Consider the following 25,624-nt stretch of genomic DNA (forward strand, 5'->3'; position numbering starts at 1 on the left):
ACACACATCACAGAGCTTGTTTTTTTTTTTTTTTACGAACCACGCGTTTGTTTCTTCATCCGTCTTCCTAATAACCTATCGACTAATATTTCCACATTAAACCTGAAAAATGGATTCAGCTATCCACAGTAGCTTGTTCCACCCAGATGGAGTCCAGCCTAGTTGAGATTTACCCCACACAACATCACGACGTTTATTCGATGACGTGTGAATGGCTTACGTCTGGTTTTGTAGAATGTGTAGCCATGAATTTTGATATATCGACGTGTAGATGCTTCCAAAACAGTCTTTACAAAACTTTGAGTTGCCCATGTGACTAGGTTGGCGACTGCCAAGTGCCTGTTGTCAATGGGGACAAAAGCCATTATTATTTAAGAAAATAGTTGTCAAGGGCAGAAACATTCATTTTATTGAACATACTTAGAGTTTGAAGTGTTCAAAGGAAAATCTGATCATTTGTGTACAGTTATAACCTGCGGTATAAAACACGAGGTAACTTAAATAAAAAAAAATAGTAATTTTCTGCGACTTTGTGGAATAATATCTACGTCCATAATTAAAGTGATTTATTTTACAGAGAGCGACGGGACCTATGAAGACATTGTCTATACTTAACACAACTGAATTTTTTTCAAAAGCTGGAACACACTCGCCATACTTGGCCAGTCATATTTTGAAACAGCAGCGAGCCACAGACCGGCGGTTACCTGCGACTATGTAAGACTTCTCTGGGCTGCAGAAGAACTTGGGTTTGGCCTGCACGAAGATCGGCCTGGGCACTGCTGTTCTCTCTTCCTCCTCTGGGCGAACTTTTATCAGCACCTTACCGATGTGCTTGCCAGCGGCCATATACCTGCACACAGGGAACCGATTACAAATACAGCGTGAATTTTCGTCCATAGTAATGCTCGCACGACTATTCTGCGCGTTGGGTTTTGAGAACTTACAAAATAGCTCCAGTAGATTGAAAAGGGGGGTTCAACATCAGGCGCTGGAGCAAGAAGCCGGGAGGGAGGAGGAAGGGTCATGGAAGTGTGAGGGGGGAGGGTAAGGGTTCCGGGGGCGCCTGTGCTATAGACAGTCTCACTCTTAGATTGCAACACACGGCTTATGGCGCGTGCTGTTGCTAAGTCTCTAGCATATTACGAATTTCAGATGTGTTTCTTAGGAATTATGATTGCACAAAAAGCATTTTAAGAACTCATATAATAATTTATAATATTTATATACTTTCACATTAATAAATTTGTAATAAATCGCCACTTCTTTTACTGTAACTTACAACACGAAACCGTTCACACATTCATTGGTACGAATTCATACGATAATTGGAAAGTTAACATGATAAAGAAAATAACAATAACACATACCGTTTAATCACTAGCTCTGCCGCTGAACAAATTTTACCGAAGCTTCTTTATTTGTATTGTTCACACTCATTTTTTCTTGAAAACTACTCAAAAACTTTCAACACAATCTTGCCCTCCCTCGTAGCCAACCAATGGAGTTTATTTTTGGTGTTATACCTTCCGTAGTTTGCATTTATGTAATCCACATATAGGCAGAAAATGAAATCACTTACCAGAATGAGTAATCCGTCAAAAGTGTATCTGTAACGAGTCACCGGACACAACGCGTCGCTTGGCAGGTTGGTATTCAGAAATGGGCGTCGAAGGAAACAGCTGAACTAAGGAATTTACTAGTGCCTAAGTACAGAACTAACTTTGTTTGCCGTGGCACGTATTTTTTGGAAACTATTTCAGAACTTCCGGTTACCGCTAAAACTTCGCATAAACTTCCATTTCAGTTTGCAAGTCATACTTTTACATGACCACTCTCACGCTTCTGCGCGCTTGCACCACGAAACAGTTTGCGGCGAGCAGTGAGAGGGATGGCGCGTTCAATGTAAACGAGCCTAGCGCAGTGCGCAGTGAACAGTGTAATCGCTGCTGCGGAAACCTGTGTGTCTGAAGTGGGAAGGAGGTGGGTGTGGAGTGCTGACAGGATCTCTACACTAGTTGCACACCACAAAAGAGTTAATGAAATTAGACTTTTATATTTATTTATTTTACTCAAGACTGCAGCCATATCATTGAACAACACTTGATTATTCATCCCAGACCTGTTTGTGCGAAACTAGCTAGTTTGCAGTCACCTTTAACAAACATGAACTTTGTAAACTTTTCGTTTACGAGTCGCAATCGTACAGACGTGAAAATGAGTAGGTTGGTGGCACACCCAATAGATTATTTAACAAAGGACTTAAGTAGAGACTGCAAGTTTAGCTATTAAGTTTCATTTAAATTTTGTTTCAATGTACACTCTTGTTCAAAGGTTTGCGGTACTTTAAAAAATACTTCAATAAGATGCAGTAAAATGTAATGAGGAATTTGTTCCTCTGAATAAGCTTAACCTTGCCCTCTATTACATTTGTTCCCCATTTACTCTGCAGTTTGCCACATTTATTTATATGTGTTTAGTATTTTGACTGTTAGTTAATTTATTTTGTGTTGTACCCCTGAAGGAAGGAAGGGGGCGGGGGCTACAACCTGTGTGTTATAAACCTGATGAGAGTACCCTTGGAGAAGCTAGTCTTAGCAGCCGCTCTCAGCTGCGCATGTGCATGGTGCCGGGGTGAGTTTTACATGTTTGGATTAGCTACAGGAGGGTGAGCTACATAACTCGCGTGGGTTTCAAAAAACTGGATGTGTGCAGTTTAGAGCCTCATAGGACGACAGACTGCAATGTGGTAAACTTCGGATTCACAGTTCTATGCCGCACTCGCAATGAGTGTGCGGTTTATCTGCTGAGACAAGACACAGAGTTGCCTACTACTCACGAAGCTTTGAAAAGTGCTGCGTCAAAGGGAAATATTCGGGCTTGGTTGGAATGTGGTTCTGTAGTTTATGAACTGCTACATACGAACTCCGACACGGTCATCTGCTGGGATGAAGAGTGCTGCGGACAGGTACACCGAACCATCGTGGACGAGGGACGTACATCGTAGCTCATGGCTTGCAATGCTGCAGTGTGTAAATTATACCCGCTTAGACCCACTCACTCATCAGACTCCGAAGGCGAAGTGTGATGAGTATCAGAATATTATGTGAAATACTGCAACTGTGAGTTCATTTGCTTACTGGGGTATTTACTTTCGGACAGTCACTATCTTCAGCAAACCAAATGGAGCTGAGGATAAGTGTTTGCAAGTCACTTCAAAATTAAATCTTTATTCTAGTGCTGACTTTTGCAAGTTTACATGCAGACGAGGAGAATTCATGTAATATATAATATTTGTAAAATTTTTGTATATAATAAGATATTAAATTTAAAAAAAAACTCATGTTTTAGTTTGCAATCTAAAATGCTAAATAAAGTGTATGGTATGTATTATGGTTTTCTATTTTAAAGTTACTCTTTCTTAGTTTGTTACAACAGATTGATGTGAAGGGTGTATAAATGTAGTAAAACTGAGTGCCATAAGTGAAATTATATGTTTATCATTTGAAAGTGTTCGTTGTTTTGCCTCACACATTATACCACTGACCATGAGTTTATAAGCGGGGACCAGATGACAAGGCTCTTAGTTCCCATATGGCTTTAACATATTGGTGGTAATCTCTCTTTAGTATATAGTAAGGACTTAAGTTGGTGTGTGGGAATCTGTACAAGTTGCAGTTCATCTATTTTCAGTACATAACCTAGAATTTTGCCTATCAACAGTATTTATTCCGGCTTCGATGGAAAGGCGTAGCATCATAATCAGAGATTCCAATAGCATCCTGTCGTCTGCAGAGTAGACTTTGGTTCCAACAATTACATTAAATTTGGTGAATTCATCTTCGGTTACCGCTATGGTTTCACCACAAATCTTCCAAGCATCAATGTCATCACTTAAGTAAGAAGTTCTAAAACAATAGCATTTTGCTAGAAAAGTTGACAAGACAAGTGAGTACATGTAAAGGTACTGTGTGCAGTTGACTATTTATCTGACATTCTTTTTGCTTTCAGTGACTTGGCTGTTTCATGTAATAAATCCTTTTTAAAATATTTACTGTGGAAATATTTTTTTTCCTTATTTTATGTTCCTTGCCAAAACGCTAGTAAATTAAGTGCCATTAGTTAGTGGATTAGGTGTCGCGATTACTTTAAATTTGTGAAGTGAGACTCATAAATGGGTGAATAGTATTTTGTAAGTGGAATGTCCTTGTAATATGCATATAGTTTATTCTATAAACTAATACAGCTGCTATGTATTATAGGGTACACGCATGCTTTTCATTACTATATGATATTTCATGTAATGAGTGTTACAACTAAACATACTGTGTAAGTATTTAACATGCCTATTGTATATTGTATCACGTACGCCATCAGATGTATATTTGTGTAATGTAGTCCTGATGTGTTAAGTAATTACATTTTTGAGTTTGTAAGTTTATAACCCTGGTGCACCTTTCCAATGCCCATTAAAATAGCATCTGTCAAAGCATATAGATCTGTCTTGCACTATTGTTTCAATTTTGTATAACTAGTTACTATCATTCTCCATGACCGCAGAGTGCAGGTCAGTGTCTGACTGGACACAGAATACAGGTGTACACTCACGAGAGCATAGGTTGGTACCTGATTGACATCGCATGTCTAAAAGTGATTGAAGAATCACCCACGATGATATTTTAAATCTATTTTGTTACAAATAAGTGTGAAGAATGCAGATATATGGTAATTAGCAAACTAGTAGACGAAAAGAGAGAATGCAAGATGGTGGCCAATACGGCTGCTATGTTATGAAACTGATAGGAGTAATATATATATCGAAAAATAATTGGTCCCAACCCTTACACAGGCTTATATCAGCCAAGAAAAGTGGTTCCTGGGTAATATCAATGTGTTATATTATAATGAGTTGTATGATGGAAGTTCCCTAGAAAAGAAAGTGATCCCCACTCCCTATGCAAGGATAAAAATGTGGTCGATTGGTTAAAGCATATATTTTTCAATCTTATGTTTTTATTACTAACCTCGTCCAAAGGTTCGATACCGACATACATCATTCGAGAGTTTATAAAACCGATGAATAAAAAAAATAACTAGCGTGCTCTAGTAGCGGTGACACGAACTTTTCGTGACGCAAGGAAAGGAGGCTAGTTCTAGCACAGGCGTTCTCCGGAAAACCCACCCCCTTCCCCCCTCCGTCCTTGCTTTTTAGCATATCGGCTCCTTCTCAAGCGACTGATGTTGAACCACTCTTTTTTATCTAATAGCGGAAATTTCCAAGGGAGTTTTTTTATAATAATCCAATTAACGGCCTTTCGTTTCTGGAGACTTAACCGTTCGCAGAGATTGGATTTTTAATTTTAAATAATGAAAGGTGCGATTCCGTTGAACTAGATCACCGTGCGGCGTTTTGAATTGGCGCGGCGAGGACGTCCTCCTTCCACTCCTTTGTCTTTTGGCTTACCCTCTTTTCCCCTTCGCGCATGCGCGTTGAGCTCCTTCTCTGCTTTTGAATACCATTTCAGATGGCTCAAACTTTCCTATTAGAGCATCGTTTGATTATGTAGTAGCACCTGACCTCTACTTTAGTTTCTTTCAGTCTTTCGCCAGCTCGTAATGTTAACATTTACTTGCAGTGGTCAGGCGATATGAACTTTAGCTATTCAAATGTGCTACGTGAACGATCGGCGTGGCATGCACTGGTATTTGTAATCGTGATTTGGTCCTGTACGTCGGCAGATGTGGCTCTGTCTTGTGTTGTTTTTACTGCTATATTATGGTTTTGCACTTAGTCACTGTAACTTTCAGTTCTTGGTCTTAATTTCTCTTACCCGAGTTTTTTTGTTCGACTTACTTTGGTAGGACATGTCACGCCATCCCGTGTCACGTAAGCTAGCTTGTTATCTATTTGATTTTCTTTGTACTTTGCGCATTTCACTTACTTATTACTATTTTCATTACCTCTAATACTAATGATCGACGTTGGGACTATTTTTGTAGGGAAACTGTTAAAGTTTTTGATCGGTACTCTCGTAGCGCGTACGAGCTGTTTCTACTTTTACCTCTGCAGAGTAAAGTAAATTTTGGGGGCGATTATCATTGCCACAGGTATTCACCTTCTCTGGGAAGGAATTGATATTGTATTCTAGGAGGATGCAAACCTGTCCAATAAAGTTAGTCTTGTTACTATTTGTAATTTGTATCATAGGGATCGCACTCCGTGTTTATGAATGCTCCTCAAAGAGGTTTTGCGACATTCGTGCGTATTTATGGGCTGTACTACTTTTGTAACTTGTATATATGAAATATTTCATTATTTTTCATTTGTTAGAGTCGCGAGATTCGATTTATTGTGAATCGTGGTTCATAAATGTTACTTGCGCGATTAACAGCTCGTGCTTTTGAAGTTGTTTGTCCTCCCTGATGTCTTTCGATAGAATTAACGTTAAAACCATTTATCTCTAAAGAGTGTAGAAATATTTAAATATTTATATTGTGTGGTTCACGTATAATCCCAGGGTTGTGTATAATAAATTATTTTTGCTGTACCTCAACCAAAGTGAATAATTACTATTGTAATAAAACGTTAATACGATGCTTGGATATGAAATATGTTCTGTTTATTTATTGTTTGAGAAATTCATTAAGGTAGCTTATCGAATTTTTTGCAACAAAATTTTATTAGTGGACACACTAAACTGGCTTCATTCCGTATCATTACGGGGCATTATAGTTCTGCGCTGCAATTAGTACTGCTTATCAAACTTTTCATTATTTATATTGACAGCGCTGATTGGAGGTCGCTGGTCGGACTAGAACTTCAGTACTCTTCACCATTATTTTCTAAAATAAGTCTTTTAAACAGCAACCACTCTGTGCACTGTGGAAACAATTAATTTGTTTTTAATGAAATGATGTAAGACCAATGTTTTGAGGGTTTTCTAAAATATTTTAATATTTAAAATTAAAAAATAAACATAAAATGAATCAATTTGTAGTTTTTAATAAATGTTTTAAAGCAATGTTCTTACTTATTTGTTTGAAAGTTATATTGTGAAAGGAGGCTGGATGAGACTAATACATTGAGTAAATCGAGCAGATAAATGACAAAGAACAGTTCTGTAACAGGTTTATAAAGTAGCGGTATCCTAACACCATTATTAGCCAATGAATGGTCTGTAAACATGACATTCTTAATCATAGATTATAACAGTCCCACATGTTGTATGGACAGTCTACATGTTGGAAACATTCCCTCAGATAACTGTCTGTATATAGTATCTAATATGTAGTTCACATGGGATGTGGGTCCTGAAATTGGTTTCAATACAACCTTGCACTTTCCTCAGTAAACAATCTAACATTTAAAACCGTCTCAGTACTTGGGCGGATCTTCAGTAGGCAGCTGGAACTTCCGTGCCGTTCGGAGTCCAGTTGTAGATTCAGAAGCTCGTTATGGACGGAGGAAAGGGAGTGGGGAAGGCTTGTTTTCACTAACTAATGTTCTTCTCAGTTTCCCCGATAAAATTACCTTTAATCCTGTGCAAGTTCGATCAGAAGTATGGCAAGGCAGGGGGAGATTATTCAGCCCCTCCAGACTCTACCCTCTCTACTCTCCATTCTGGCTCCTATTGGATCCACCCTTCTTAAGTTTGTGAAATGAAATTTTGTCTCAAATTTAATAGTTCCCTACTGCAAAGCAACACATTATGTTTGGGTGTGATCACTGACAACCATACGAAATGGTTTACAAACAATGTTGGCAGAACAACGCTGGCCGAAGGATATCGACCAGCATTTCTCGTTCAATGCTAAAAATTTTCTTTCTGATTACTTAATACTCTGATGAATTTATGGTTTCCCTGTGACTTTTAAGTTTTATTTTCCTATGTTTTCCCAGTTTTTAGCCACCCTGTTAGACATGACTCAATTTACGAGCACTGAGGAATCACCCAAGTGGCTCGAAGCTCAATTAACTTAATTTTGGAATTTGCATTGCCTGATGTACTTCTGTGCTTGTATATTACATAAAATCCTACCTTAATGCATTACCATAAATTTCAAAACCCTCTCCGGAAAGCTAGCAGCTCTAAAACTGGACTTAATGGGCGATTAATCGGGTGAAATAAACGGGATAGCAACTAGCGAAAGTGGCTGTCCACACACAGAATTACAAAATGGGATGGTTCAGTACAGAAGTGACTTTCAGCATACAATGAGCAATCGTGTTCGTCGTGTTGTAAGGAAATGTTTGAAAAATTGTGCATTGTTGCAAGAAGTACAGAAATCTTTGGAAGAGCATAGAAGGGAGAAAATGCCCGTTACATGTCTCTGTTTGTGTATTGTACACATTCATTTCCGTGGTACAATTCTACAAATTCAAGTGTTTCTGCTTGTGACCACCTCATCTTCTTGAGTAAACTGAGCACCACATGTTCATGAGCTTTCCTCTACTAGACTGCACTGGCTCACACATGTAAAACCAGCGGACTGGTGAGCCTTGTGTCGGAAAATGTAGTGGTGGGAGAAGGAGAGTGGGCGATCTACTATTGACATGTGCTATCTCACTCGACTCTTCCAACTACTAGCTCTGGTACTCTCTCGAGTACTTTCCCAACTGTCCACACGAGGATAGTTGCGCGACTTTTCTCACTTGCCATAGTGGCTGAGGTCGTGACTTTGGCCAACCACATTCCTCACACTCAACTGAACAAGGCACTCTTCAAACATGGTTGCGTTACCTGAAAGCTGGTTCGACCTCGTCCGACTGGAAGGTCGTTCTGGTGAGCGGCTTGATCGAGCCGTTCTGGATGCCATTCGTCATCATTGTATGGAGTTCGTTTTTCCACTCGTGTTGCGTGTAGAACAGCTTCTCCAGGGTCACCCCGTGGAAGCTGGTGCCTTTCAGGAACATTTCCATGCCTGCAGCGGAACCACACATACAACTTGTAACTCGACATGTATGCGCAATACATTGCACAAAGACAACAATTTCTGAAAAAAAAAAATTATGAAAAAAAAACTTCTCTTACAGAACAAAGCTTTAAAATAGTATTTGTTTCAAAATTCTGGTAGTAATTTCTGGTAGCAAAGGTGTGGAAGCCCTACACTAAAACTTATTTTCAATAAGTTAATGAATAATTTTCGCAGTCGTAGCTTTAGTATATTTCATAAATTGTGTTGAATTTTTTTTTTCAAGGAAGGGTAAGTACTAAAAAATTCACTTAATGATTTTGCATTTCTCAATGAAATGCAATAAGTTTTCTAAGTGAAAGTGTCATGTAAATCCTGTTATTTACTGTTGTACAAAACGCTTGTTAATACCTACATTCCATTTACTGCAAAAGTTAATACACTAAAAATAAACGATGGGAATACGAAAACTAAGGTATAAAATTTTATAAGTAAAGTATCAAAACCTTTTTAATTTTCATTACTGTCACGGCAAATTTTAATTGTATCGAAAAAACTAAACAAGTATAATTCTCTCCAGGGCTAGAATCATAACTACATAGGCCTACACGTAAGTGATACGTCATTTTTATTTAAGAAGTTATAAACCTATGTTTACATACAGCTATTAAAACTATAATTTTACTGTTTAAGATTATCTATTCTTCGGGTTTTCAGCTAGAGTTACGAGGAAGATTATACAAAAAAAGTGTTTTTCAATACATTTTGTATATTTCTACGACTTCCTAAACTATTGCCATTATCTATGTTCTCATTATGAATATATATATACACACATATATATATATATAATATGTTTATGATGAAAGACGTGGGTCTGCTATGTTGACGACTTCGCTTCCACTTAAGCGATGATGGGTTTCGACCGCATCTCGTCGCTCACAACATATAGTCACTTTCCTAGCTCTTGTGCATGAGGCTACAATCACTGACGAAAAGAATGAACAGGTAAAATTGAACCATCCGCAGACACTATCATCAATAGGCATAGGTTTGCATCTGGGTGGTTTGTGAAATGACTCTGTGGTTTGCAGAAAGCGCCCATGGCTTGTAGGTAGTACTAGAGTGTGCCGTGACGCGGGAAGCAGGCGGAAAACCCGACAACACACGCGTGCCGTCTGCTCGCAGTGCGCATTTGGGAACTGCACCGTAGGGCAGACAAAGTGAAATGTTCCTGCGGCGGCTCGACATTGCCTTCTGAATGTGGAGTTGGAAGGACCACACAACTCCCAGCCCTGAAGACTGGGAAGGAAACACTCGGCAGCCACGCGACAGGAAATCAAACCCCAAGACCCTCGACTCGCCAGCCAGATGCAGTAAGAACTGCAGAGTCCTCGGTGGCGGGTCCAGAGGGTTCGGTCCCAGCATCTATCCACGTGGTTCGGAACCCACTGTAGGCTTGCAGGACTCGTCGCCTTAAGTTTCTGTGCGTTACCATGAGACGCAGAACCCTATCAATGGTTCGGACGAAGGCACTTAGTGATGTTTGAAATGTTTTGTATCGAAAATTTTCAGCAAATGTGGGCAACAACTTGTCTAGTAGCTTATTTTTAATAAGACCCGTTCTACAATGACGCGGTAGCGGAGACCGTTCACGTAAGCGGGGACGGATGTAACGGAACGGAGTATCTGCAATGGCAAGCATGCGGACATGGACCTGGACGAAGTATCCCGGCAATGTCCAGCTATTCTGTTTACGTTAGTCCGTGCGACAAATAGAAAATGAGAATTTAGCGCTGTGGTAGTCGTGTTTATTTACGTTTTAAATACGTTATGTGGCCAACTCCCCTTATGCCGGGGTAGTTGTACACGTCCACACCCACCACGCCAGTCCCGTGTACGCGTCACTAATAACATCCTGAGTTTCTAATGCATTTAAGCTTATAAGATGCGCATAGACTGACTTCACTATTGGCAAGTGCGCAAAAAGCTGTACTAGCATACTCAACTAAATTTAACGACAATCCTGGTAACTCTACAGTGATAGGCACAATAATGAGTTAAAATGATCCTGTAAAAAATTTAATTCTTTCCAAACAATGTATAGTCATACCAAAAAAGGGAATGAGCCTTATAAGGTAAACTCTAGGTGGCATTTTAAATTGCTATAATTGAATTAACAGACAAACGACATTTGGTTACAGACAAAAATTACAGAAAAATAAATTCTAAACCAAAGTCCCAAAATTCTCTTACGGCGGAGGGGGGGGGGGGGGGGAATAAAAATTATGACGTCCTTCAGGCCTTATATTCCACAACGTTAAATCCAGTCGCCACACTATGTTATCAAAAACACATAAACACATCTTCTTTAAACCAGGTTTCATACCAGCGGGGAAAATAAAGAACTAAAATCCAGTCATGTCACTTACTTGGTGCTGAAGCATACCTTTGATGCAGTAGACTATCGGGGCCGGGCATAAACCCCACTAACTATTGCGCTACTAGCAACGCGATGCTTCTGTGGCTTGTCACCTGCCCCACACCGTCGCGCGCTTGCGTAACACCACATTTTTTGCTTTGCGAAACTAGCCAAGGCATTACCGTCACTGCCGAGCCGTGCGAAATTCCACTTTTCATAAAATACATTTAAATAACATTGACTGCAGCAAACCAAAGCAATTTTCGATCATTACAGACTATTGCTGTTAACTCTTGTTCACGTAAGGAACCGAAAGGCAAGTCCCATGGCTGGGATCCGAGTTTGCCCGCGCTAACACTGCATAATTCACGAGCAATGCCGCAAAAAAAAAAGGTCCGTCGCGACCGGTGGTCAAACACATTTTTTTTTGTGTGGTTAACGGCTTTCGCCCACAACCAGAACTATACTCGCACGTGGTCAACACGGCTTATGGTCCCTCACAACCAGAATGTCTTCAATGTCTCGCTGCTGAAGCCGTCTCTCCTAAAGATCAATACCGGCGTTATCCAACTGAAAGATATACCGGGCGGAGCGCACGTAGGCGGAGGGGCATGGTAGGATTACCTAGCAGGAACTATTCATTGCTTACTATCTTCTCGGTCGAGGCCCATCAACCAATGGAGAGAAGGCCATGGAATAAGGTCAAATGTTAATATAATACACCGGTCACCAAGGACAGGGGACCCAAGGGCGTTACCATTAACTCAGATGTGAATGTCATTCTCGAATAGGTAATGTGACAGCACTATACAGACCTCACAAGTAGACGTAAACAACAAGGAGGGGTATGCCATTGGCAAAGGAAAGTTAAGATCCTTAAGTTGAGCATAGAGGTTATCCCGCGAACGGACACAACGACATTCAAATAGTAAATGATTAACATCCGCCAGTACAGCATCACATGTGCAGTCAGAGTTGTCTTGAATACCGAGTTTATGCAAGTGGGCAGGGGCCACAGTATGATTGGATCGGAGTCGAAATGATAAGACAGCGAGGTGACGAGGCTGATTGTCAAAGACGATATCTGTGCTGACAGGTCTATGTTGATATAAGGGCGCGTAAAATGTTGCATTATCCCTGGCATAGCATCTCCATACGGTATCCCATTCCTTCATAATGAGCTGGTTGAAGTAAGGTAGAAGGACATTATATGATACCGCCGGGACCGTACTACCACAGCATCGAGCAAAATTGGCCAGGCGGTCTGCCATTTCATTACCGTGAATCCCTATATGACCAGGTATCCAGAAATTTGTACACTGATGTGAAGTCTACATAAGGTAAGCGAAAGTTCCTTTATAAGCCAAACCATAGGTTCCCTAGTAAGGGGGGTGGAAGTGAGAGACTGAATTAAACTGTAGGAATCTGTCACAGTAATAGATTGTTGAATTTTTTCTCGTAGCACATATTGCAACGCCTTATATACCGCATACGCCTCAGCATAGTAAATTGTAGTTATAGGGGGCAGTTTATATAACCCTGTAGTTTTATTGTGACTGTCGTAATATGCAGCTCCTACCCCTGTGTCTGTTTTGGAAGCATCTGTATATATGGTGCGATGCAAATGCACTTGATTCACGCTTTCGTAGAACTCCTGAGTGATTAGATATTACGGTTGTTCCTTACTACCTATGACCTGTGTTCGCTGCTGTTGAAACGTATTATCATATGTTAAAGTATATTTGTTTAAACAGGGCGTAGAAACGATATGGGACTTTGCTCGTTTAAGAGCGTCCGGAATATCCAAATCCAGTTTGTATACCGCCCGCATATAACCGGCAACATGAGATGCCCTTGAGCATATCCAAAGTTTCCCCAGGAAGTGCTTTCTATGGAGGGCGAGTGGCATAAGTCCCAGTTCGAATTGCATACATGGGATAGGCATCGAAGGGAAGGCACCTAAAATGATCCGCATATTAACATTCTGTATCTTCTCAAGTTCAGTACTCCTGGTGGGAGAGAGGTTGTAAAGAACACAACAGCCATAGTCGAGCACCGATCGAATAGTGGTAACATAAAATAATTTTAATAATTTGACCTCCGCACCCCACGTGCAGTGTGTTAGAGCTTTTAACAGATCTATGCGCTTTCGACATTTATGCGTTAGATATTTAATGTGGGCTTTACCAGTCAAACGATGATCTAATACCACACCTAGGTATTTAATTTCTGTCACAATCGGTAAGGTTTTACCCAGCAGTTGGAAGGGTGGAAAATTGTGTGGTTTATATTTCCTCGAAAAAAACATGATCTTACTTTTCGCCGGGGATATTTCTAATCCATTGCTATCAGTCCATGCATGAAGCCTGTGGAGAGTGTCACGTAGCGTGTCCTGAGCTCCCTGATATGTTGTATTATAGTTCCATGTCACGATATCATCTGCATAGGTAATGTTATAGGATGTACGGCCAATGTGATAGACTAAGTCTTGGGTATACAAAAGGAACAGTAGCGGGCTCAATGTACTGCCTTGCGAAATGCCATTATATACTATGCGTGCAGACAATGGTGTCTGTGACGTGACTGGGTAATATAGTCGGACAGCAGGAAGAGCATGTACACATTGAATAATTGGAGTGGGAATTCCAATATGGTACAGCTTCTCATACAATACAGTCAAGTTAACATTGTCGAAAGCAGATAACAGGTCTACAAAGAGCGTGGTACATATTTTCTTTAGCTTGAAGGCAGCATGAATTTTTGACAATAAGGATATTATAGCCTCGTATGAACCGATACCTGGTCAAAATCCAAACTGTTCAGGTCTAATGAGCTTATTATTTTCCAACCACCACTGTAATCTATTTTTCAATAATTTTTCAAAAACCTTTGCGAGACATGAGCGGAGTGCGATGGGCCGGTAATAAGTAGGGGCTAACAGCGGTTTATTCGGCTTTTTAATAGGAATGATGATGAATTACTGCCAGGCTAACGGAGTTACACCATGAAGGAAAATGTGATTATATAGTTGTAATAGGTATAAAGTACATTCCTCAGGGAGGTTCCGAATCATCACATATGGGATTTTGTCAAGTCCCGGCGCCGTGTTAGGAGTATGACGTATACAAGTTTGTAGTTCATGCTGCGTAAAAGGCATAACTAAGGCCGTACGATCTATATGCCTATTCATGGGCATCATAGGCGGAGTGTAATGTATATCTGCATTGGGAACATAATCAGGGGCAATATGCCGCATAAATGCTGGAACTATGACATCAGGGATAAGAGTCATATAAGAGAGATCTTTGCTAGACCGACATTGTTTAAACTTCCTCCATAATTGCGGCAGGGGAGTAGACCTCGAAAATGATGTGCAGAAGGCGTGCCACTTTTCCTTTTTCACCCACTTCCATGTCCATTTCGCCACTGCTTGCGCTTTCTGTAATGCTATGTAGTTACTGAGAGTGGAGCAGTGTTTATAAGTTTTAAGGGCCATAAGTCGTGCAGTATTATAGCCTGACATTTACCATCCCACCATGTGGGTTTACGTTGACGACAAGCGGTCTGGCATGTCATAGGGATGGTTTGACGAGCGGCATGCAAGATTTGTGTGTAGAAATAGTCGTAACATTCATTTACCGTTCCTGGGCCTATGTCTGCAAAAGGGGCTATATCGGCCAGAAGGCCGCGGAATTTACTCCAGTTAGCTTGATGGGTACGAAACTTGGCTGTGTCTGGAGACTGTTGAGAAGGCAAAAGTTGGCGGACCTGCGTAGTCAACAATATGGGAAAATGATCGCTCCCCCAATTGTCCTCTAAGACAGTCCAGGTGAGTTGCCCCGCGAGATCCGTAGAAATGAGAGTTAGGTCTATAGCAGTATATTGTTGTTGGTAGCAACCTAACCGAGTGTGGCATTTGTCATTCATGATAATATAGCTCGAGGTATGAAGAAATTCAAGCAATGTCCTGCCTGCTGCATCATTATAAGCATTACCCCAAGAGGTATGGTGGCTATTAAAATCCCCAACTATCACTACAGGGGTGGGAAATTGGCGGAAGAAAAGGTCCCATGTATCAGCATCAATGGTGGAGTTGGGGTGGACATAGAGTGACACCATGGCCCATGCGAAGTGTCGGTGACGGATCTGAATAGCGACAGCATCAATGTTGTCAGCACGGGGTGGATATTGAATCGATATTTCCTCTACACTAAAATATTTATTTACAAAAATAGCAGTACCCCGGTCAGGTGTGTGAGATCTGTACAGTTGATATCCTGGTATCCTGACTGTGTATTTGTCCGTAAGTCTGGTTTCACGTAGCAATATAATATCAACGTTGTGTAGGCATAGATAGTGTTCCATGGGATATCGATTAGCGAACAATGACCTAGCGTTCCATTGTATTATCTTAAGGTTGAAAGGAAGCGAGAAGGTACAAGAAGATTGAATTATAGGTTCAAAATGCGGAGGAGAACCTCCATCAAGGTATCCTTATTGACGGCGAACGTATGGTCGGTTTTCGCAGTGCTGACCAAGCCCTCAATCATATTGAATATATTCTGGACTTTATCATTAGAAACAGTGTGCTCGGTGCCTGTAGGGGTAGGTTGCGGGTGGTCAAGGTTGTGCTCACTTGCGTGTGGGTTGTGTACCGGCCCGATAGTGATGTCTGGTACTTCAGGACGGAACTGTGCGTAATATTGGCGAATGTCGCCATTTGTGTGGGAGTCCAGCGGAATGACGGGTGGGATCGCCTTGTAACATGTGGTTTATCCATCGGGCCGTGTTGTCACAGTCTTATGTGGCATGGTGCGTTGGGTCACGTGAGCAAATGTCGGCTGTGGTGCGAGGACCTCTACTGGTGTACTACTGTGGGTGGAAAATGTATGATGGGGACGGGGTTGCATGACAGGGAACCCTATTACAGGATAATGGATCTGTTGTTCCGGTACACATGGTCCAGGTGGTAACTTTTTCGTCGCATCTGCATACGAAAGATTATGATAAGCCATTAGCCGTTTGATTTCACGTTCGCGTTCCCATATGGGGCAGAGTTTTTTATTGAGGGCCGAATGTGGTTCCCAGCAGTTGACACATTGTGGAGTATCAGCTGTCGGGCAGGCTTGTCCATGAACGTTAATACAGGTAGCACATCGAGGAGTCGTGGAGCGACAGTTTTTAGCAGTGTGACCAAAACAGTGGCACTGGTAACACATAGTTACGCTTTGTACTTTTGGTGTTACTTTGTAGATTTATTTATAGAAACTGATATATGGAGGTAACGTTTGACCTTCAAAGGTGAGACTAAGTAGCTTTATAGGCACCGAAGATCCTGACCATCGCGTTGGATATGCTTGGTGAGGCGTTCCGCATGCAGGAGTTTGTGGGTAGCACTCTCATATCCGGCGAGGACTTCATCCATACAAACATCCAAAGGAACACCATATATGATACCCTGTTTCCTCGTTAGACCCATGGGGATGCTCGCGCGCAGGTTCATCTTGCCTGGTGTATCAGAGTCCAGAAATTGATTGGCTGCTGTCGCCGTACTAAAGTAAATTTTCAGCCACTTTGGTCCTGCTTGTTGTATTTGCAATATGTAACGATGATACGATCATAATTGGTGTCTTCCACTAGTACTTCATTTGACGAGTTGTCCAACTTAACCGCGAGTAAGCGCAGGAACGTCCGTTATCACTCGCAGTCAAAACCGAACTCGCGGTCAAACACACAGTCCGCGCAAACAGCTGGGAGCGGAATCACACTCGTCACGTCACCTGACGTCACGCCCCCTTCTCTCTACCACCCCTCACTCCGCTAGATAGTTCTCGTTAATTTACCGCTACACAGTAAGAATAATTAACGTAAAATAAACAAAGTATAATAAAATATTACAATGAATAAATATTACAATACACCACTAAATAATATTAGTACACTCCTAAAAATTTTAATACCAATAAAACATATTTTTAAGTTTAGAGTTTCTACACTTCCGCACTCTATATCATGGCGGCCAAGTTTATTAAAGAAAAGCTAGAAGCGCTTATAAAAGCGTATTTAAAAATTAATATACACATAATACTGAAACAGTGTAATAATAATAAAAAAAATCAACTTGGAATAAACTTTATACAATATAAAAATAATTAAATCCAGGGAGACTAAGGCCGCGCAAGTGGCCTCAGTTATAATTATTTTGAGAATGAAACTTGGCCGTTAACTTGACTTATTAAATTGCAGTGCCCAGTTGTGAAACAAAACGTAATATACAAGCTTACTTAGTTAAATAAGGGCTCGTTGGTTATTTTTCAAATAACCTTGAGTAGCGCGAATAAAACTTCCACTAAGCTCTTTGCGGCAAGGCCAAACCGTTTTTATGCCGCAACATGGACTTCATGAAGTATTTTAAAATCAGTTTGTTAAGTGAATGTATAAGGTAGCGACTTTTACATTTGGGGTGTTTGCAACAGTATAGTTTACATGTATTCATACTGCGATTTAAACGAAAATAGGTGCGACAAAAACCTTTCGCCTTAAATTGGACCAATATTATTTTCGATTGAAAACTATGACTTTTGGGGTTGTTGATTGCAAAGTTTACATGACTGAGTCGTAGGCAATCCAATGAACTTTTTAAACTATTAAATGTATTTGATATTAAAAGATTGTTTATTAGAACGGCAATAATTAATATGTATCAAAGGGACAATCAGTTAAATTATATCAATCATAACTATCCTACAGGGCATAGACAGAATATCAATTTACAAATCCCTCTATTTCAAAAAACAATATCTCAGAGATCTTTAGAATTTTTGCTTCCGAAAATTGTTGTTATTCTTCGTGGAAAACTAAAAACTAAAAATTATTTTCAAATGAAAAAAATATGTTAATATTTGGCTAGATAATTTAACTGATGAAGAGATGACTTTTTAGTATTTAAGTAAGTTTTATATATTGTTATAAATTTGTACCTGTACTTTACTTAAATACTAATTTTTATTTAATTATATTTCCATTTATTCATGTAACAATGTTATAATTTATACTTTTTTGTTTGAACATAAAATTGAATTTTAATAATTTTTTTAACGTTCATCTTTATGTTACTAATGTAAAGTTTCTTAGGTTATATTATATATATTTATTTCTCAGTTATTATACATTTACAAATGTTTACAATCGTCAAAATACCGCATGTATTTTGAAGTGACTGGACGCACTCACATGCAAGCTTGCTTTCGTGAGTGCTAAATTTCCTGGTTAATTAAGTGAATATTGTTAACAAAGTGTAAAAAAAAAATGGGAAAATAAATTATTATTATAGTTAAGAATGCTTTTGTGACTGAACTTGGAAAACTTTTAAAAAACTCATCAATTGACTCGCTGGATGGCTGTGGCTAATCGTTATCCTATTTAGGTGTCTTTCGCAAGTGCAGACGATTTCGAACATCTGCTGTAGCAACTAGTTTTGGAACATTTAATGTTTTAATTATAAGTTTTGAAATGATTACCAGCGAAGAAAAATTACGCGGTAGATGATGATGGTAGCCAACTATGACGTCATAGGATTTGGGCCAGAATCATTTAATTGTAAAAAAAAAAACATTTTTAAAAACTTTTGAATCCAAATAACCACCTTTGGTATTGCTCTTTAATGATGCACGCACTTCCAGCACTTGGCGAGCAGGTGCGCCGTACCTAGAGGGTTGTTGCTGGACAGGTCGAACTTGCCGATCTCCAGGAACCTGCCACCGGGGGCGAGGCAGCGCACGGAAGCCTGCAGCTTCTCCTCGGCCAAGGAGTTGAGCACCATGTCTACACCGCGGCCCTCCGTCTCCTCCATGATGAGCTGCTCGAAGGAGGTGTCGCGCGAGTTGCCGATGTGGCGGTCCGTCAGCTGCAAGCCACGCCGCCGCGCGGCACCGCGCCAGTTTCAACATCGCAACACCACAACATCACAGCATGCCAATGCGGCAACTTGGCAACGGGGCTACAGGGGAACCTGACAACGTGAAAACGTGGCAACACTATAGTGTGACAAGACAACATGGCGATGTGGGAAAATGGTAAGTGGTAACATGGCGAATTCATTTCGCAACAGACTAAAATTCAGCGATCCTTCAGCTCCGGGCTCACGGTTTACCTGAAGGACTCTGGGCCAGTGAGAGAATCTGAGCCAAAGAAGTATAGAATCTCGCACATTCCAGTTGGGACGTCTCACAAGTGAGCAGCCAATGCGCATGAAGAGGACTGTGTTCCCGGTGCCTAGTGGGAGTGGGGCCGGGCCGCTACCTGCGGGAAGCGCTCCTTGATGAAATTCCTCTTCTCAGGGGTGCCAACTGTGGTGAAGACGACGCAGCCGGCGTGCAGTGCGAGGTTGATGGCGGCCTGCCCCACGCCACCGCTGCCGGCGTGGATCAGCACGCTCTCGCCCCTCTGCAAGCGGCCGTTCAGGAACAGCGAGAATAAGGCCTGCGAGGGACAGGGTCACGACACGTTGCTAGCGAAACAATACGTGACAGTGTTTGTCGATACGCCTTGTAACATACAAACACATGTCAAAACTCCCTGCAGTAGGTACTAAATGCTAGCGAGTTCACTAAAATAAGCAGAATTGAAACAATACAAACAAAGATTGATTTATTCTTGTTTTATCTTGCAACAAAACACAATTGCTTGAAGATCTATTTTTATTGTTATAAATAAATCTTCCCTTGGCATGTTTATAACTACAGCGCGCATCACAGTAAAATGACAATATTTTGCTGGAATAGGTATGCACCAAGAAACATTATTTACTGTAACTTTTTTTGCATGATTCTGAATCTTCATAAGTAAGAATAAAAAAAGTAGTTCCTGTTTTGAAATAAACTGTTTTGAAAAGAAATCGACGCAGAAAAAAAACCATGAAATCTTGTCTCTACTCATTACTTTAGTTGTTTACAGGATTCTGTGCTACATGTACGGCCCAGTCACGTTTCACCAGTCTCCTTGCTTTCACTGCTCGACCTGTGATTCCACACTGCCTGGTGCAAGGTGGCCAACCTCTGAATAGCGAGGGCCAGTTTAAAAGTTTTAAATTAGCGAGATATTTTGAATCTTATTAATTTTTTTAGTAAATCACTAATGAACCTCTCCACTAATGACGCTTCCCTCCTCCCACGATATTTTATGACATTTGGGTTTCTTTTCCAACATAAGTACTAGCAATTAAACATCGCATCAGTAAGCTCACATATCTTCATGTATGTCAAAAAAAAATTAGTTTCAAGTAAAATAATTGCCATAATGTGTTGTTTTGTATAGTTTGAATTTACTCAGCAGTGTAAAAGTGATTTCCTGTTAGTGTTATGGACTACTGCTTAAGATTAGATGGACAAAAAATGACCACCTCTGGCCTTGTCCTCTGGATTGTTAAGGAGGAAAGCTATAAACCGAAAAACGCCATTTAGGCTGTAAGAGATTTTATAACATAACAATATTTTATGATTCAATATTGAAAATTGGTTTCCATTAGGTCAGAGATGACACATAAAGAGAATTACACTTGTAGTCATTCCCAAAAATGAATTCGATAACAAAAAGGCATAGAGGAAAGCTATTTGTGCCAGATAGTCGCTCTTAATTTCAAGCATTCCACTTAGTTATATACTTGATTTAACAAGGCCAAATCTGGAATATCGAATAATGGAAGATAGTTATGCCCTGAAATGTTTGAAACCGAGATATTGTCTTAGGTTGTCTATCTCTTCCCCTTTGAGGGGATCTGCTCCAAGCCTAGTTGATTAAGGGCACCAGCTATTGGGCATGGGATAGGGTGGTCGACTACCTGAACTTTAGCGCGGGGCTCAAGCCCTTGTGCTCGCTGCACAGGGCTTGTTGGGATGGTAGTGGAACCTCTGTGTGGAAATCAGGCAGCACTTTGGGCACTCATGGTCTGAGGCTGGACTCGTGGTGGCAGTGGTTACACCTAGCATGCTGTAAGAAGCTCTAAGGGACGCTCCCCCCTCGCTGTGGTGGGCTGATGCTTCGTTGCCTTCATCAGACAGGGTAGCAGGAGTGTGGATAGCACCTAGCCAGACCAGGCACTGTCTGAGTTGATGGTCGGCAGAAACTCCAAGGCACACTTCAGAGACCGGCTCGGTGCGGTCCATCATTTGTGGTGTTAGTTAGCCTGGGCGTCTCGCTGCTGAAGCGTGCCTCACACGGAAGATCACAGCTGACTTATGCATTCTGGATACAGCCACCGGTGTGTTACTAGTTACAGTGCACAATCCTCCTACTTACTAGCTGCAAGAGAGGCAACATGTTCAGAGCACCATCTGCCTACATACACACCACAATAATGTTTGTTTAACAGGCGTCAATCAGTAACTCCTCCAACTTACTTATTATAAAATCCGGAATTATGTTGTCCAAAACCAATTTCCGGTTCCAAGTTTGTACACAAAAAAAAATGCAGCAACATAGTTGTATATATATGTATAAATTTGAATGTTTGATGTTGCTAGCTAATGTACCATCGCAACTGTTTTACTACTCAGTTTGATCAACGCAAAAATATTATTTTAATTAATTAGCTTGTATAAGTAATAAAACAATTTATTTCTGCTATAAATAAGTATTATTATATTGCTTAAAATTTCTGGAAAATTCCAATTCCTACTATTCTGTGGATGTAACACAAAAAAGACTTGTGTTGAATTTGAAGTTTGAAGAAATAGTTCGTAGGCTTTTGTGGCTGGAGTCATTACTTATTGGCTTCTGGGTTCAGACCACGACCTTGTAAATAACGATGTGCCCGACGAGGCACGCCGAAACGCCGTGCACACCATGTTTTAAATCAAGAAACCAAGAAGTCTGCAGTAAAATGAACATGAATATCCCTCGTAGGATTTTACTCGCTGTGAAATGGAACACCATCAACTCGGTCTGCACGTTGGCTGGTTTTAACGTTTCTGAGACGAACTGTGAGTTTACCGTTCCGTAGACCACCGGAACTGTGGTGGCGTCTTCCAGCGTCCAGGAGTCGGGAACTTCCCACAGCAGTTTAGGGTCGGCATACACCATCGTGGCGAAGGCATCGGAGGCCACCATGCCCATCACTCTTCGCCCGCTTAAGTCTCTCCCTGAGAACTCAAGCCCCTGGACACATTCCTGCAAGCAAAACTCATCAGTGAGTATGTGTTGCCCTTGTACGGCATGTTTGAAACTATGAAACATGTTTCGTAAGTAGGACCACGTACTTTTCGCAAAAAATTTCCAGTCCAGCTGTGTGTTAAAACTCTATGGCATAGCATCGTGATTGGCACGTATTATTTCAGGTACATGTCTACTGTCAGCACACCAATCATAGCCATCCAGCGTGGAAGCAAACGCGTCCTGAATGGTCCGTCCAAATAAGGCAAAGGCAAGTCTTGCAGACGGCCGCCAATCACATAGAAACAATCGTTAGAGTGGGCATACTTTATTGCAGTATGATTAGTTGTCAGATTATTTCGCGAAAAATACATGTCCCTATTCGTAAGTTATCTGTGATGATGATGACGATGATGATGATGCGTTGTTCTACTCTGGAAGTAACTTATAAAAGTAAACAGATATTTCACTCCCAGGTTAATCATATTTCCTTATTTTTTTTCTCTAAAATCTGTCACTAATGATTCTCATACTACCAACCAATGCAGCATAAAACCAAGAAAATTTAGTTTTTGTACGAATTATATAAGAATCTAGGTTACTAACAGAATTTTTCGGGTTCAGGATCTAGGTCTTTTTAATACAATTCTACGGTTTAATAAAATATCGCCTGATTTGTATTTTAATCTTATATTTATGTCATAAAAATTAAGTATGTTTATAAGATTTTATTAGAGAAGGAATGTGGTGTTCGTTGGTGGTCTAGAACAATGTTAGGTTAACCAAGTTGTTTAACGATACATAATCATCTTTGGCTCGTTATATCGCAATATAAATTTACTTAAATGCCCATCTAATGCAATACACACAAATTTGCTTTATTTACATTGGTAGCAACAAACACCGCAAATACGCAAATAGGAATGTACCATTAACTAGTGCCATCAAGAATCAACTGTTACATTCAAACACATATGGCTACACAAAAATTAAAATAAACTTTAATATTCAAACAAACGTTTACCGAGGTCTCCCAATTCATTTACATTTAGGCGCTACACATAATTTAATAGTTATGCATCCTATTAACCACAGGTGCGAGTATACCTTGTTGCAGTATAATAATAAGTGTTCAGATATTTTCGCGAAAAATGCCTGCCTCTAGTAATGAAAGTAGGTCACCCACTTTGTTCCTCATCATGGACATTCTTGAGGCCATCTTTAAAAGCTCTAACCCATTTTAGTACCAATACATCGGTCATAATGTATTCTCCATAAACTTCACTGATTTGACGATGAATTTCAGCCGCTTTCATGCCTTTAGCACTAAGAAAACTAATCACAGCGCGTGTTTCACAGTCGGCGGGATTCTTAATCCACGGAGGCATTTCAAACACTCACAAACAAACGTAAACACGGTCGAATGTTTCCGTAACGGCGTCTGTGGCTTGCCAATATATGTAGGCATACAGCCCGCATGCGCGGAATGCCGTCTGCAGCGCTGCAGAGGCCGAATTTCAAAACGGTACTTACTTAAAATACACCCCTTTTATTTTTATTTATATTTAACTTATATATTTAACTACAAAAAACTCACACACACATACACACATGTCTATATATAGTTTTAAATGACGAAAACAGGCAATACAGTTTCTGCAATTTTGTTGTCGTTAGGTTTACTTGTAATTTATTAGCCGACAAAATGGTGTTAGAACATGACAAATGCTGCACGGTCTCTTCCAATTGAGTTAACGTTAAGCTTTTTTTTAATCATGCCAAAGAAATTAAACTTATAAATGCAAGCACTTTTTTTAGTTGACCTTGTGCATCTTGGGAATCAGCTCAACAGTAAATATTTTAAAAACAATAATTTTGTTACATTTTTGATTGCCTGGTTAGTGGAATGAGACTTGACGTATTATCAGCATCTGTTTATAAGCGGGATAAAGTTACCTTGGATTTCTAGGTGACTAGGACAAGCATAAAGGCATAATTTGTGACACACAAAATCTCCTGACAAAATACGACATTGTGATGTGTGGGCACTGCAGCAAAAAAAGACTGCTTCCATTTCGTCTAAGAAGGAAATTAACCTCATTTACTTCCCATGTTACCTTATCATGCGACGAAACTTTTCACACCTGAACTCAAAAAAAATTGCCATTATTTAAAAAAATCTACTTTTATTTAACCTTATTCAGACAGCCAGTTTGTCTATTTGAATAACTAATTCCCTTTTAATTTAGTAAAAAAATATTATTAAAAGCACATAGTGGAGCAGCAATTCGAGATAAAGTTACGTGTAAGTTATTTAAGTAAATCGCACTATCCGAAGCATATTTGTGTGTTATAACAGTGTAACAGTAAGCCGGTTAGAATAAAAAAACACCCTGAATTATACTATTGCAGTTTAATGTTGCCACTAACTTGATTTAGCCTTCCTACAGACACGACTTCTGCGGTGATCTTCCCCGTGGCTGTCATGATGTCGCGGAAGTTCAGTGCCGAGTAATATATGTGGATCAGTGATAAGTCTGGCTTCTTCGGGTTTCTGGAAAAGACAAAAACGATTTAATTTTTAATTTTTCATGCACCAACAAAAATTTATACTCAGGGCCTTCCTCACACCGTCAATCTTTAGTTTCTAAATATGAGGGGCTCCGAAACACAGCGTAAAAATAATTTTGCAGATTAGATATCAAACTACCAAATATTAACTTGAATGTTTCAGAGATGCAATATGAAGCTAACTGATAGCTGAAAAATTGTTGACTTACACCATTATGTTCTGGACCCCTCATATATTTGGCAGTAACAGTTCAAAAGTAATGTTTGGTAAAATTTAATTATTGCATTGAAAACAACGACGTTTCCCAAATAACTTCAAATTGTCCTGTAAATCTTTCACTAAATGAACATTTATTATTTTACTAAGATATCTCAAACTTTACAATTTTAGCTTTATTTAAAAAATATAATTGTTTTATAGTAGGCTATTTGAAGTAAAATTTTAAAATATTCTGATTTTTATACATGTATTAAATCTTAAAGCTGGGGTGACCCAAATTTATGGGTTAATTTACACATTACGCATCACATTAAACTTAGTGTATAACGCGTGGCTTAACATCCTATACA

At 40.0% G+C, this 25,624-nt stretch overlaps 1 protein-coding gene across 1 annotated transcript in view; it reads right to left on the minus strand.

Annotated features, from left to right (window-relative positions):
- LOC134528920 (fatty acid synthase-like) overlaps positions 1-25,624 on the minus strand; it is a 183,780-nt gene that overhangs the window by 46,510 nt on the left and 111,646 nt on the right. The window contains exons 31-36 of the mRNA XM_063362588.1: positions 24,914-25,037; positions 22,325-22,501; positions 19,637-19,816; positions 19,043-19,241; positions 8,742-8,922; positions 708-853 (exon numbers count right to left, since the gene is read on the minus strand). Of these exons, the coding sequence (XP_063218658.1) occupies positions 708-853; positions 8,742-8,922; positions 19,043-19,241; positions 19,637-19,816; positions 22,325-22,501; positions 24,914-25,037 (1,007 nt within the window). The remainder of the gene's footprint in view (positions 1-707; positions 854-8,741; positions 8,923-19,042; positions 19,242-19,636; positions 19,817-22,324; positions 22,502-24,913; positions 25,038-25,624) is intronic.

This window comes from Bacillus rossius, chromosome 2 (assembly GCF_032445375.1).
Source record: "Bacillus rossius redtenbacheri isolate Brsri chromosome 2, Brsri_v3, whole genome shotgun sequence".
In the NCBI taxonomy this organism is placed as follows: domain Eukaryota; kingdom Metazoa; phylum Arthropoda; class Insecta; order Phasmatodea; family Bacillidae; genus Bacillus; species Bacillus rossius.